Source organism: Podarcis vaucheri (genome assembly GCF_965113315.1).
Source record: "Podarcis vaucheri genome assembly, chromosome: 7".
NCBI lineage: Eukaryota > Metazoa > Chordata > Lepidosauria > Squamata > Lacertidae > Podarcis > Podarcis vaucheri.
Window position 1 is genome coordinate 6500174 of NC_138765.1, and position 13785 is coordinate 6513958.

At 51.1% G+C, this 13785-nt stretch overlaps 1 protein-coding gene across 2 annotated transcripts in view; it reads right to left on the reverse strand.

Annotated features, from left to right (window-relative positions):
- Positions 1 to 950: 950 nt before the first annotated feature.
- PLD3 (phospholipase D family member 3) overlaps positions 951 to 13785 on the reverse strand; it is a 28784-nt gene continuing 15949 nt past the window's right edge. Inside the window, exons 5-11 of one of the 2 annotated variants that reach the window (XM_082231149.1) lie at positions 13372 to 13492; positions 12197 to 12324; positions 9599 to 9799; positions 7249 to 7388; positions 6364 to 6529; positions 3536 to 3635; positions 951 to 2205 (exon numbers count right to left, since the gene is read on the reverse strand). In XM_082231149.1, coding sequence (XP_082087275.1) covers positions 2006 to 2205; positions 3536 to 3635; positions 6364 to 6529; positions 7249 to 7388; positions 9599 to 9799; positions 12197 to 12324; positions 13372 to 13492 — 1056 coding nt within the window. In that variant the 3' untranslated portion in view covers positions 951 to 2005. The remainder of the gene's footprint in view (positions 2206 to 3535; positions 3636 to 6363; positions 6530 to 7248; positions 7389 to 9598; positions 9800 to 12196; positions 12325 to 13371; positions 13493 to 13785) is intronic. The other variant, XM_082231150.1, reaches the window with a different exon arrangement.

The following is a 13785-nucleotide window of genomic DNA, read 5'->3' on the forward strand; positions in this document are numbered from 1 at the left end:
CTCTGCCTTCCAGCCAGTCACACAGCAATCACGAGACCACAGCAAATTGGAAAATTATCCTTTAATTGACCAAAGGTCTGTACTGAAGACAGCAGAAATCCAGGCCGCCACCCCATTGGCCGGTGGACAGTCCCTAAGCCACATGGCAAGACCCCGTGCAGGATGGATCCCTCTACGGAGACCGTGGGAGAATAATGCCCTTGAAATCACACCCAGAGGGCGCAGGGACTCTGGGGTTGGACTAGAGGGGTCCCTTCTAATTCTACAGTTCTAGAACTCCCCACTTCTTGTTGATGGCAATAAATGTTTGACCTGGGAGAAAATGGTATGAGTCCATCCCTACCAGAATCTGTGGGCCTGGAAGGTTCTCCCTATAAACTGCCAATGCTTCTAGCCTGGATTATGACCTATCTCAGCATTTGGCACTTGACCCACTGTTCAAGAGGACAGAGGTAGCTGCTATTCCTTACTGCTCTTTGCTGACCCTGATGGATTAAAGTGGGCTGCCATAGGAGATGGAGCAGGCCGTTTTTTTCTGGAGGGTAGAACTCGAACTCATAGCTTCAAGTTACAAGAAGGGAGATTGACCCAGAAACTCCAGCGGGTACAGAATGCCACGGCGAGACTCCTTACGGGGTCCTCGCAAGACGAAATTAATTCGTTCCGCGAGTTTTTTCGTCTAGCGAATTTTTCGTCTTGCGAAGCACGGTGTCGGAAAAGTTTTGGAAAAGCTTCAAAAATCACCAAAAACCTCAAAAAGGGCTACCACACCGCGTTCTATGAGTTGCTCCTCGAAGTCAAGTCACAACTGTATTAACGGTGTTAAGAAAAAGGAAACAAACTTGCAAAAAACGCAAGACGTTTTCGTCTTGCGAAGCAAGCCCATAGGGAAATTCGTCTTGCGAAGCAGCTCAAAAACCGCGAAACCCTTTCGTCTAGCGAGTTTTTCGTCTTGCGAGGCATTCGTCTTGCGGGGCACCACTGTATTATTATTATTCTTCTGACTAAACACCAGGAGGAATTTTCTGACGGAAAGAGTTGTGTGGCAGTGGAGCGGTCTCCCCCGGAAGGGGGTAGAATCTCTTCCCTCGGAGGTTTCTAAGCAGAGGCTGGATGGATCCCTGCCAGGGATGCTTCCGCTGGGATTCCTGTCTTGCAGCAGGGGGCTGGACTAGAGGACCTTTGGGTATCCCTTCCACCGCTATGAGTCTGCGGCTCTCATCGCCAGCACTCTTTGAGGGCTGAGTGCCTAAGAGCCACTGGTCAAGGAAGGACAGTGGCAATTTCGGCAGCGACAGAATCTGGTTAGTTGCTTGGTGTGTGTGGTCCTCTCTGAAAGGCATTAACGGCAGAGAAACAAGGCAGAACAGGGAGCGCCAAGTCGGACTGCTTGGCCCATCTAGCTTAGCACAGCCTACACGGACTGGCAGAGGCTCTCCACAGGTTCAGACAGGTTCCACCCGACTTGGGAGCTTCTGAGCGGCACATCGCCTGCAACATCTCCTCTCTCGCAATTCTCCACACTTCTGCTTCCTCCGCGAGGGATATTTTTGGCCAGGAAGCCTTTTCCATTTTCTCCTCCTTAAACCCACGAACCCTTTCCCCCTAACTGCTAAACGCCCTCTTCTCTACATCTATCCTCCCACCCACGCAAAACCCTTTTGCTTCCCAGTTCGGAACAGTGACTTTTTACCCACAATTTGCATGCGCCGAAAGCTCCCTTTGCACGTCACTTGGTTGTTTGTGCATGGCAAACCCCCCACCCACCCCCAATCCTTCGGTCAGGCTGAATTGTTCCCTTGCAGGAATTTCTCTTACCCCAAACATTTGCCCCCAGGAGGCCTTGGGTACCCCCCCGGTTCACTCGGCTGGAGAGCAGGGGTCCCGCAAGGTTCCCCAGGGAGCCCCCTGCCTCTGGGGAAGTCCCTCCACCGGCCTCCCAACAGGGGGCCAGCACTCGCAGCCCCTCTCCAGCTGGGGACGGGCAGAAGGGGTGTCCCTTTGCCTAGTAGGTGCCGCAGAGCTGCTCCCACTGGCCCGGCAAGCTCAGCTCCTGGCTGTATCTGGAGTTCCAGTCCCGCTCAAACACCGCCTGCAGCCGATCGCGCACCGTGGGCTGCTCCCCGGCCCCCACGTGGCTCTGGTTCACCACCAGGGCGGACCCCGCCGTGTGGAGGAAGTAGTCCCCGGACCAGTTGGATGTTCCTGCCGGAAAGGAAGGGAAAATAAACGCTTAAGAGTCCTGCGTTCTGCAACAAAGCTTGATGACAATGGCGTTCGCGGCGGGAGGCAGCCGTGTTTCTGAATCCCAGCTGCTGGAAGCCACAGGAAGGGGGGAGAGCTCTGTGTTCAAATCCTGCGTGCTGGTTTCCCACAAGCAATTGTTCCACCACCGTGAGAAGAGGGTGCCGGACCAGGCGGGCTAGGCAAATTCGTGGTGGAGAAGGAGCCTATCGACGGCTGCTCATCTACGGTTCTGGTCGCCTGGACTCAAAATGGATATTACAGAGTTGGGAAAGGTTCAGGAAAGGGCTGCCCGCATGTTCGAGGGGGTGAAGCAGGAAAGGGTGCTGCGCTTGGAGCTTTTCAGTTTTATTGAAAAGGCGAGGAAGAGGCGACATGATAAAGGTTTATTTTAAAAAATATGCAGGGCAGGGAGGTAGTGGCGAGAGAGACGCTTTTTCTTCCTCACAATAGAACCTGTGGACAATCCCTGAAGCTGAAGGTTAGGAGATTCAGCACTGATAACAGAAAAGTCCTCCTTCAAGCAGCGACAGAGGGAAACTGTGGAACTCCCTGCCACAGGAGACAGAGATGGCCACCAAAGTGAATGGATTTAAAAGAGGATGGGACAAATTCATGGAGGTGGAGAGGGTTATCGATGGCTCCTAGCCGGTCGGAGGCAGCAGAGCTCCTGAACAACAGCCGCTGGAAACCACAGGAGGGGAGAGAGCTATTGGGCTCGGATCCTGTTTCCGAGTTTCCCTGAAAAGCATCTGGATGACGTGGGCCTCCAATGAACTCCCCTTAGTCTCTTCTGTTCTCCCCCTTATGGCTGCTTCTCTCCCTCTCCCATTGTTGGACAGTTTTCGCCCCTGCTAGTCCCTGGCAACTAATGGATGCAGGTGGCACTGTGGGTTAAACCACAGAGCCTAGGACTTGCCGATCAGAAGGTCAGCGGTTTGAATCCCCGCGACGGGGTGAGCTCCCGTTGCTCATTCCCTGCTCCTGCCAACCTAGCAGTTCGAAAGCACATCAAAGTGCAAGTAGATAAATAGGTACCACTCCGGCGGGAAGGTAAATGGCGCGCTTCTCTGGTTTGCCAGAAGCGGCTTAGTCCTGCTGGCCACATGACCCAGAAGCTGTACGCCAACTCCCTCAGCCAATAAAGCGAGATGAGTGCCGCAACCCCAGAGTCGGTCACGACTGGACCTAATGGTCAGGGGTCCCTTTACCTTTACCTTAGTCCCCGGCAAAGCTTTCTACCTCAACTGGCCTCCCCTTTACGACTGCCCCCGCCCCTCAAACTACTCACCAATATAAGCCACCTTGTCCGTCACCATGAACTTGCTGTGGTTGACTCGGGCGTAGGGGATCTTGGCCTGCGACTCATTGGCTGGGACCACAAAGAGCCTCTGGCGGAGGAGAAGGGGAGAAAGACAAAACTGGGGTGCGTGTGGAAGAGGTGGGGGTGCTTGGCACGCAGAGGGGGCAGCTGGGAGGCAAGTGGAAATGGCTCTCCAGGGAGCCTGGCAGAGCTGTCTTTCCCATTGGGCTTAGTGGTGCGCCACGCCAGGGCGCTGGCCTCTCAGGGGCGCCCTAGCGAGTGGGGGAGCTGCGTAGCTTTGCCGGCGGCTTCCCCTTTCCCTGCATGTCCACCAGCTGTGCCCCATCAACCATATGGCTGGTGGGCATGCAGCTTTGCCTCCCAAGCCTCTGTGAGGATCACTCTCTTTAACCTATACAGTGGTGCCCCGCAAGACGAATGCCTCGCAAGACGGAAAACTCGCTAGACGAAAGAGTTTTCCGTTTTGGAGGTGCTTCGCAAAACGAATTTCCTATGGGCTTGCTTCGCAAGACGACAATGTATTGCAAGTTCCTGCTGGTTTTTTTTCCTCCCCCCCCCCTTTTTCTAAGCCGCTAAGCTGCTTATCAGCTGATCCGATCAGCAGATAAGCCGCTAATAGTGCTAATAGCGCTAATCCGCTAATCCGTCAATGGGCTTGCTTCGCAAGACGAAAAAACTGCTAGACGAAGAGAATCACAGAACGGATTCTTTTCGTCTTGCGAGGCACCACTGTACCTAAATGACATGGTCCAGTGTCTAACATCTCCAGAGTTCCATGCCCCTAAACTGGCCTCAAAACCAATCTCTGTACTATTATATGCTGATGATGCGGTCCTCTTATCCCAAACAAAAATAGGCCTAAAAAGACTGATAAGAGAATTCTCAGTGTATTGCCAGAAAGAACACTTGGTTGTAAGCTATCAGAAAACCAAAGTTATGGTTTTCTCAAGAAAATATAGGCCCCACAGTTGGCATATCGAACAGGTCAAAGCTTTAAATTATTTGGGCCTTATCTTCCAGTCCACGGGGTCATGGGGAGCACACCAAAAATGTGCAAAAGAAAAAGCATCCCAAAGTGCCAAGACTTTGACTCGCTTTTTCCATACCAAAGGTGGCAAACATATACCATCAGCCCTAGAAGTCTTCCAAGCTCAACCCCTAGCACAGCTACTATACGGGGCTCAGATTTGTGCTGGTAACCACCTTAGCACTTTGGAAGCTGTTCAATTAAATTTTCTAAGGCAGATTTTTTTTCTGTACCGCCATGCGTCCCAAATGCATCATTGAGACTGGAGGCAAGTCTCCCTTCAGTAGAAGTACAGACTTGGCAAAGAACTCTTAACTTCTGGCTCTGCCTAAACTCACCCCCCCCCCCCCCGGTTTGCTATCCCTAGTACTTCAAGACTCCCATAAAAGTGCCTGCCTTAAAACCGTCTATCAAAAACTTCACTCTTGTGGCCTATCCCCACAACACCTACTCACTATGGGCCCCACTAAAGCAAACAGTCTAATCGGTCAACGTCTAAAAGATATCGAGCATCAGAACAACCTGGCCACTATAAAGAAATTCTGCCCTTGGTATGTTCATTTTCCAACTCTCCGTTTTGATTCTCTGGCCCCATATCTGCACAAACTTATTATCCCAGAATACAGACGTGCTTTTACACTTGCAAGACTGGATGTTTTGCCATCTTGCGGTACTCGAGGGTCGATTCCAAAAGATCCTGCCTGAGAAACGTCTTTGCCCCTGTGGAGATGGCAGCACCGAAACAGCGGCACACGTCCGCCTGTCTTGCGCTCTCTACAAAGACCTGAGGAACGAAATCATCACCCCACTCGTCCTAACCATCCCAGGGCACTCAGCCACTGCCACGATGTCCTTTCTTCTATCAGATCAAAATGAGCAGATAACAGCAAAGGTTGCTAGGTTCGTAGCAGGGGCAATCAATCAGAATAAGGGCCACTAACTGACGGCTGATTCAGGACTTTTAATTGTGCTCTTATATCAAATCTCCCTTTCTGCATATACTGTAATGTACTGTATGGCCATTGGGCTAGTGCGAATAAAGTTTTTATCTATCTATCTCCTCCCGCGGAGGCTTGGGATGGAAGCTGCGCCCCGCCAACTATATGGCTGGCAGGCGTGCAGCTTCCTTCCCAAGCCTACGCAGGAGGAGAGTGTGTGGGGAAACAGTGTACGTGCAGCTACTCACAAAGAGTCAGTTAAGGTTTGGCAGACAGCTAGAAGGCAATCTGAAGGAGTAAGTCTGCCTGGAGATAACAGAGACATGGAGACCGCTCCCTGATTGGTCAAGCTCTCGCAAGGGAATGATAATTAATGGCCTACTAACTGGAATGCGTTAGTTCGGAGTTCGTGAGTTCAGTGGTTCAGTGTGTCAGTGTAGGAGTTGTGAGTCGTGTCAGAGAGAGCTAGCAAAAGATCCGTGTTCTGTTCCTGTAGATAGTCCACTGTATATAAGAAACACCTAACTACAAGTTCCTGCTTCCTGCTTCGTCTATCCTGTCTGCAGCCAAATCGCCAATTGCTTCCGTGGATTCTGCGTTTACTCTGCTAGGTCTGGCTAAGGTCCTGCAACTAGTCAGAAAGTTGCGAAACACCAATAGGTTTTACCAATAGAGCAATCCCCACAGAGGCTTGGGAAAAGGTCAACAACTCTGGGAAACGGGGGGGGGGGGGATTTTTGCACCACAGTGCCGGATATGCTTAAGACGGACCTGGAGCCCAGTCTTCCAGCGCTGGGGAGCCCCGACCCAGGCATCGGGGGTGTCCTTACCACTTCCATGTTGTAGTGGGTGCGGACGTCATGCATGGCAGCCAGGGAGCGCAGGAAGGGGAACATATTGGCCTTCGAGTGCCTCCAGCATCCGACCAAAAGTCGCACACGGACTCTCCTTTCGTAAGCTACCTTCCGCAAGTGGTCGTCAATCACTGGCCAGAACCTGAGCGGGAAGAAGGAAGCAAGAGTGTCGGGGCCACATCCTGCACTGCCCCCTCTGACGTGGGGCAGCCTGTCAACTGGTCTAGCGCCCCTTGAACGGGGACAGCATAAGATGGACATTGAGAGGTGCTATGGTGCCAGAAGGGACGCGGGTGGCGCTGTGGGTTAAACCACAGAGCCTAGGACTTGCCGATCAGCGGCAGTTCGAATCACTGCGACGGGGTGAGCTCCCGTTGGTCGGTCCCTGCTCCTGCCAACCTAGCAGTTCAAAAGCACGTCAAAGTGCAAGTAGATAAATAGGTACCGCTCCGGCGGGAAGGTAAACGGCGTTTCCGTGCGCTGCTCTGGTTCGCCAGAAGCGGCTTAGTCCTGCTGGCCACATGACCCGGAAGCTGTACGCCGGCTCCCTCGGCCAGTAAAGCGAGATGAGCACCGCAACCCCAGAGTCGGTCACGACTGGGCCTAATGGCAGGGGTCCCTTTATCTTTACCTGGCCACCCAACTGTACAATTCATTTCTGCTTGCCAGGCGGAATGGCCTCCCCATATTCTGGCTCTTCCCCAAAGTGGATTTGGGTGAGGCAGGCAGAATGAGAAGCCCTGTTGCATCAGCAGGAACCTCTGCAATGGCTTCCCGGCCGGTGCTAATTGGTTTGTAAAGCTCATCCTTCCCACAGCCTGGGGGGAGGGAGAAGAACTGCCCCATCAGCTGCACACTTACCTCTTGGGGTGCGAGAACTCCATAGTGGGCAGGTAGCTCATCACCTCAATTTGAACAAACTCATCGGCGTCATCAATGATGCTCACCAGAGACTGGAGGTCCTCCGTCCGCCCTGTGGCGCACAGCGCAGGGGGGGCACTCTGGAGGCAGGCAGAGGGAAAAGAGACTCAGGAAAGGAGGAGGAGAAGGACGGTCACCCAAAAGTCAGGCACACGGTCGACATTCTGGGTTGCCTGGGCAGGGTTTTTTTCAGAATGAGGTTTTCAAATTTTTATTGAATCTTCAGGACTTTGCTATGGAGTTAAACGCAGGGGTCAGCAAACTTTTTCAGCAGGGGGCCGGTCCACTGTCCCTTAGACCTTGTGGGGGGCTGGACTATATTGGGGGGGGGGATGAACGAATTCCTATGCCCCACAAATAACCCAGAGATGCATTTTAAATAAAAAGACACATTCTACTCATGTAAAAACACCAGGCAGGCCCCACAAATAACCCAGAGATGCATTTTAAATAAAAGCACACATTCTACTCATGTAAAAACACGCTGATTCCCAGACCGTCCATGGGCCGGATTTAGAAGGCGATTGGGCCGGATCCGGCCCCCGGGCCTTAGTTTGCCTACCCATGAGTTAAAGTAACAATCCAGGAGGAAATATGAAATAAAGGAAGGAAGGCACCGAAAAACCTAACCAGGGGTCAATGCCGTTGCCTTGTGAAATAAAGTGCATTCTTTAGAGGCCAATGACTGAATTATTTGCTACGGCAAAAACCTGATACAGAAAGAGCGCGAACCAAATGTTATGAACGCCAAATAAAGACACATTTCATAGGGACTTGCCACCCCTGTGACTTTCCTGTTGGGTAAGGAACAAATGGCCGGCAATTGGAGGCAGAATCCATAGGTTTAGCTGCAACCCGATATATATCAGTTTCTCAGAAATAATAAAAAAATGTTTTATGGAACCAAACAGTTAAAGGAGAAAACAGCAAAAAACCTGATGAAGAGAGCACAGCAGAGGTTATATTTTCTGAGAATCCTCCGGAAAAACAAGCTCTCAAAGGACCTGTTGATGGCATTTTACCACTGTAGTGTGGAGAGTGTATTAACTTATGGTCTGGTTTGGGAGCTGCACGGTCAGGGACTAAACAACGCTGTCCAGGGTTGTAAAGACTGCAGAGAGAATAATTGGGTACACTCTTCCCACCTTGGATCAAATCTAAGCTTCCAGGTGTCATAAGAAAGCTGCAGAGATAGCGCAGGATTTTAATATTTTAATATTTTTTTGGAAGCCGCCCAGAGTGGCTGGGGAAGCCCAGCCAGATGGGCGGGGTATAAATAATAAATTATTATTATTATTATTATTATTATTATTATTATTATTATTATTAGATAGTGCACACCCCGGAAATGATCTCTTTCAGCTTCTGCCTTCTGGAAAGGTACAGGGTTATAAAGACTAGGACTGGCCGCCTGAGAAAGTTTCTATCCAAATGCAATTCTGGTATAAGGAGTCTCTATGGGAGTACAGTGGTGCCTCGCAAGACGAAATTAATTCGTTCCACAAGTTTTTTCTTCTTGCGAGTTTTTCGTTTTGCGAAGCATGGTTTCCCATAGGAATGCATTGAAAATCAATCAATGCGTTCCTATGGAGACCTGTCCCCGGACCTGTTTTAAAGCAAGGGGCGGCGGGGAGAAGATTGCTTCTCCCCGTTGCCTGCCCCGCAATCTCCGGGGACAGAGGGGAAGGCGTGCGCGCCTTCCCCTCTGTCCCCGGACCTGTTTTAAAGCAAGGGAAGGGGCAGCGGGGAGAATCGCTTCTCCCCATTGCCGCCCCTTGGTTCAAAAGGGGTCTGGGGAGAGAGGGGAAGGCGCGCGTGCCTTCCCCTCTGTCCCCGGAGATCGCTTCTCCCTGCCACCCCTTGCTTCAAAAGAGGTCCGGGGACAGCGGGGAAGACGCGCTGCGCTTCCCTGCTATCCCCGGAGCTTGCGGGGCAAGCTTCGTTTTGCGAAGCAAGGCCATAGGGAAATGCGTCTTGCGAAGCGGCTAAGAAAACGAAAAACTCCTTCGTCTAGCGAGTTTTTTGTCTTCCGAGGCATTCGTCTTGCGGGGTACCACTCTATATTGTATTTTAAAATGGGGTTTCAGAGTTTTTAGGGGTTTCTGAATGTCTTATGTAGATTTTTCAATTTCATTGTTCTGTATGGGACAATGACAATAAAGGTATCGTATAGTATCGTATCGTAAAGGAAACCCCCCGAGTCGGCCCCCGGCATCTGAGCACCAAGGATGCCAGCAGAGACTGGAGCAGGGGGTCTTGAGCAGAGGGGGCCCCTGCCCTCCCATCTCACCGAGAAGTAGACTCCTGCCTCCGTGCCGTTCAGCTCCAGCTCCAGCGGGGTCTCCTTGTTATAGGAGGTGGAGTAATTGGCCGGCCAGGGCGACGGGATGGTGGCGTTGGACAGACCCAGAGCCCAGTAGGCCTCGAACATCTTCCCCAAGTCCTGGGCCAGGCAGCTGCAGTTGTAGATAGCCATGCCCAGCTCCTTCACCTGGGGGCCGAGAAAGGGAGAGGTTAGCAGGAGGCCGCAGGATAGAGCCCAGGCGCAGTTGATGCAGGCTGCAGGATCTATAGGGAGAAGCACCCAGGACACCTGAAATCAGCCCCAGAGGAAAAATGGAAGCAAGAAGAATTACCGACAAAAGAAGAATGGCGGATGAAGTTGATGGACTATGCAGAATTGGATAAATTAACAGGAAGGATTTGAAAGCTGCGGGACCAGGGATTCTTAGAAGACTAAATACATGAACTATTTGAAAAGCAATTGTAATGAACAGATTACGCTAGCAGGACTGCAAGATGTTCTGTAAGGAGGACTATTTGAAATATTGCAAGGAAGACTATGAGGAGAATTATTAGTTAATGATAATTAAGAGTAAAAGAGAAATTAAGAAATGCAGAGAAAGTGGTAAAGAACGGAAAATCATCAGAGGTGTTGACGGAAGTCTAAAATATTGTATAAGAAGTTATGTTATATGATTGTTGGAAATGATATGGGGGGGGAAACTAATAAAAATGTATATATATATATAAAAGAAATCAGCCCCAGAGGGTAGTAGTCCCATCTTGACTCAAGCAACCTTCGGCAACCTGGTGCCCTGATAAGAAGATAAGAGGAGCCCAGCTGCTATATCAGGCCAAAGAGCCCCCATCTAGTCTGGCCTCCCAGTGGCCAAACGCCCCTAAGAACCAAGAAATTGAAATAGACTGCCTCTGGGCCATAGCTGTCAACCGTCCATTATTTGGCGGGAAAGTCCCTTATCCCAGTGCCGTGTCCCGCTGCTGTCCCTTATTGATGATGTCCCTTAAATTTCCCGGGTTTCAAAGGAAGCAGCTCCTCTCCCTCCCTCCCTGCCGGCCAGGGAGGAGGGAGGCTCCAACTGTGTTGCTTGGCTGCGTTGCTCACCCAATAAGGAGGCAGCTTCACAACAGCATAAACACAAATACGTCGAAAAAGACACCCAGAGTAAAGGCGGGAGATAAGACGCTAGGTTTTATTTTTATTTACTAGAAACAGCTGCTCATATGATTGCATAATGCCCTGGTGAGTAAAAAGAATTTCCCCTGCACACCTGGAGGCGAACCAAGTGTTGGTGCTGACCTTTAAAGCCCTAAACAGCCTCAAAGGCCCAGTATACCTGAAGGAGCGTCTCCACCCCCATCATCCAGCCTGGACACTGAGGTCCAGCTCCGAGGGCCTTCTGGCAGTTCCCTCGCTGCAGGAAGTGAAGTTACAGGGAACAAGGCAGAGGGCCTTCTCGGTAGTGGCGCCCGCCCTGTGGAACGCCCTCCCAGCAGACGTCAAGGCAATAAACAACTATTTTACTTTTAAAAGACAACTGAAGGCAGCCCTGTTTAGGGAAGTTTTTAATGTCTGATACTGTATTGTTTTTAATATTCAGTTGGAAGCCGCCTAGAGTGGCTGGGGAAACGCAGCCAGATGGGCAGGGTATAAATAATGAATTATTATTATTATTTATGTTGGCCTCCCAGTGGACCCATAACCTCTTGGCAAATAGAAGGGGAAGAAATGGAGGCAGCGAGAGATTTTACTTTTTTGGGCTCCATGATCACTGCAGATGGTGACAGCAGTCACGAAATTAAAAGACGCCTGCTCCTTGGGAGAAAAGCAATGACAAACCTAGACAGCATCTTAAAAAGCAGAGACATCACCTTGCCAACAAAGGTCCATATAGTCAAAGCTATGGTTTTCCCAGTAGTGGTGTATGGAAGTGAGAGCTGGACCACAAAGAAGGCTGATCGCCGAAGAATTGATGCTTTTGAATTCTGGTGCTGGAGGAGACTCCTGAGAGTCCCATGGACTGCAAGAAGATCAAACCTATCCATTCTGAAGGAAATCAGCCCTGAGTGCTCACTGGAAGGACAGATCCTGAAGCTGAGGCTCCAAGACTTTGGCCACCTCATGAGAAGTGAAGACTCCCTGGAAAAGACCCTGATGTTGGGAAAGATGGAGGGCACAAGGAGAAGCGGAGGACAGAGGACGAGATGGTGGGACAGTGTTCTTGAAGCTACCAGCATGAGTTTGACCAAACTGCGGGAGGCAGTGGAAGACAGGAGTGCCTGGCGTGCTCTGGTCCAGGGGGACTCAGACATGACTAAACAACAACATCATCATGTTGGCGTCCAGGTGGGCCTCCCTCCCTCCCTCCTTGGGGAAGCCATTCTGGAACTGGGGTGCTGCTGCAGCTGAGGGGAACCCCTGAACCCCCACTTCTGATGTGAGAGGTGGACTCTCTCTAGCAGGTGACCACAGAAACTATCAGGCCAGGTCCCAACCCTCCCGTAAAGATAATAACCCTGGCCCCAGCCTCACAGGCCAGGACAGGGGGCCCCCACCCCACCCCTCCCTGAGGGTCGCGGGCATCACCTGGGTGAGGGCGCGCCAGTCCATGTTCGCGCTACCAAGGAAGATGTGTTGCTGGTCCACGATCCAGAATTTGGTGTGCAGGACCCCCCCGGTCAGTTCCGGGAAGTTGACTTTGCGGATCTGGGCGCCTGGAGCAGTTTGGGAACAAGACAAGGAAGGGAGCTGCTAGTCCTCAGCACCTTTTACAGCCTCGCCCGCAAATCCAGCCCATACACTTGGTTTTAAGAGTGTAAGCTCCTCGGGCGAGGACCTCTCTGACCCTGCAAGCGACCAATAGTAATTGAGCCCTTTCAGTAGGTCTGGCCTGAAGCTCTTGCAAGAGAAAGCCCCTTCTATGGTGGGGGGGGGGCTCCTTGTCCTAGCATTACAAGGAAGGGGGAAAAGTCTCTTACATCATTTTACCCATCTCTGTCATCTTCTAAGCTAAGCAGCCCCTGAATTCAAAGCCTTTTGATTCTGGATTTTATTAAATCTTCCCAATTGTTACGTAACTCCAAACATATATCTTGTTTTGTTACACCTTTTCTTATTGAATTCAAGTCCCTCCTTTCTGAATTCTCCCCGCCCGCTTTGTAGTTGCATTAAAACCATCATTAAAACCAATGCTAAGGAAATAAATAACTACAGTCATACCTCGGGTTACAGACACTTCAGGTTGCGTGTTTTTGGGTTGCGCACTGCGCCAAACCCAGAACTACCAGAAGGGGTTACTTCCGGGTTTTGGCACTTGTGCATGCGCAAAAACACTAAATCACACTTTGCACATGCGCAGAAGCACCGAAACGCAAACCGCACGTGTGCAGACGCGGCGCTGCGGGTGTCGAACGCTGCAGGTTGCAAACGTGCCTCCCACATGGATCACGTTCGCAACCCGAGCGTCTACTGTATCTGACTTTTAGAAAACATCTGAAGGCAGCCCTGTTTAGGAAAGTTTTTAATGTCTGATGTTTTATTGTGTTTTTAATATTTTGTTGGAAGCCGCCCAGAGTGGCTCGGGAAACCCAGCCAGATGGGCAGGGTGTAAAGAATATATTATTATTATTATTATTATTATTATTATTATTGTTATTATTGTTATTGTTATTACTGTCTTTTTCGGGGGTGCAGAAAGGAGACCCTGCCCCCCATCACCACCCCCGTGCTGAAATCTCTCTCTCTCTCTCTCTCTCTCTCACCGCTCTCCTCCAGCAGCTGCAGGTCAGAGCAGGGCATCCGGGAGGAAGGAGGATTGACGGCTATCCGCAAGGTGACGCCTCTGCTGGGCACCTCCCTCAGCGCTGCCAGGATTTCCTCCCCCTGTGGGAAAAGGGAGGGGTCCGTCAGCGGCCACGATCCCAGGCCAGGTGAACAGGGCCCTTCCTGGACGGGCCGTCCCATTCCCAGGTGCAGGATCCGTCCCGCCGATTGAACCCTTTCAAATGGTTTGGGATGAGTCCTTCAACTGAGGGTTGGGCCAGATGACCACTGGAGGTCCCTTGCAACTCTATGATTCTGTTTTGCGGTGGGATAGAGATATCTTGAATTTTGGGGACAGGAGAGGAACATCTTGAATTTGCACATTTCCCCACCCAATTGGGGAAACTGGAAGC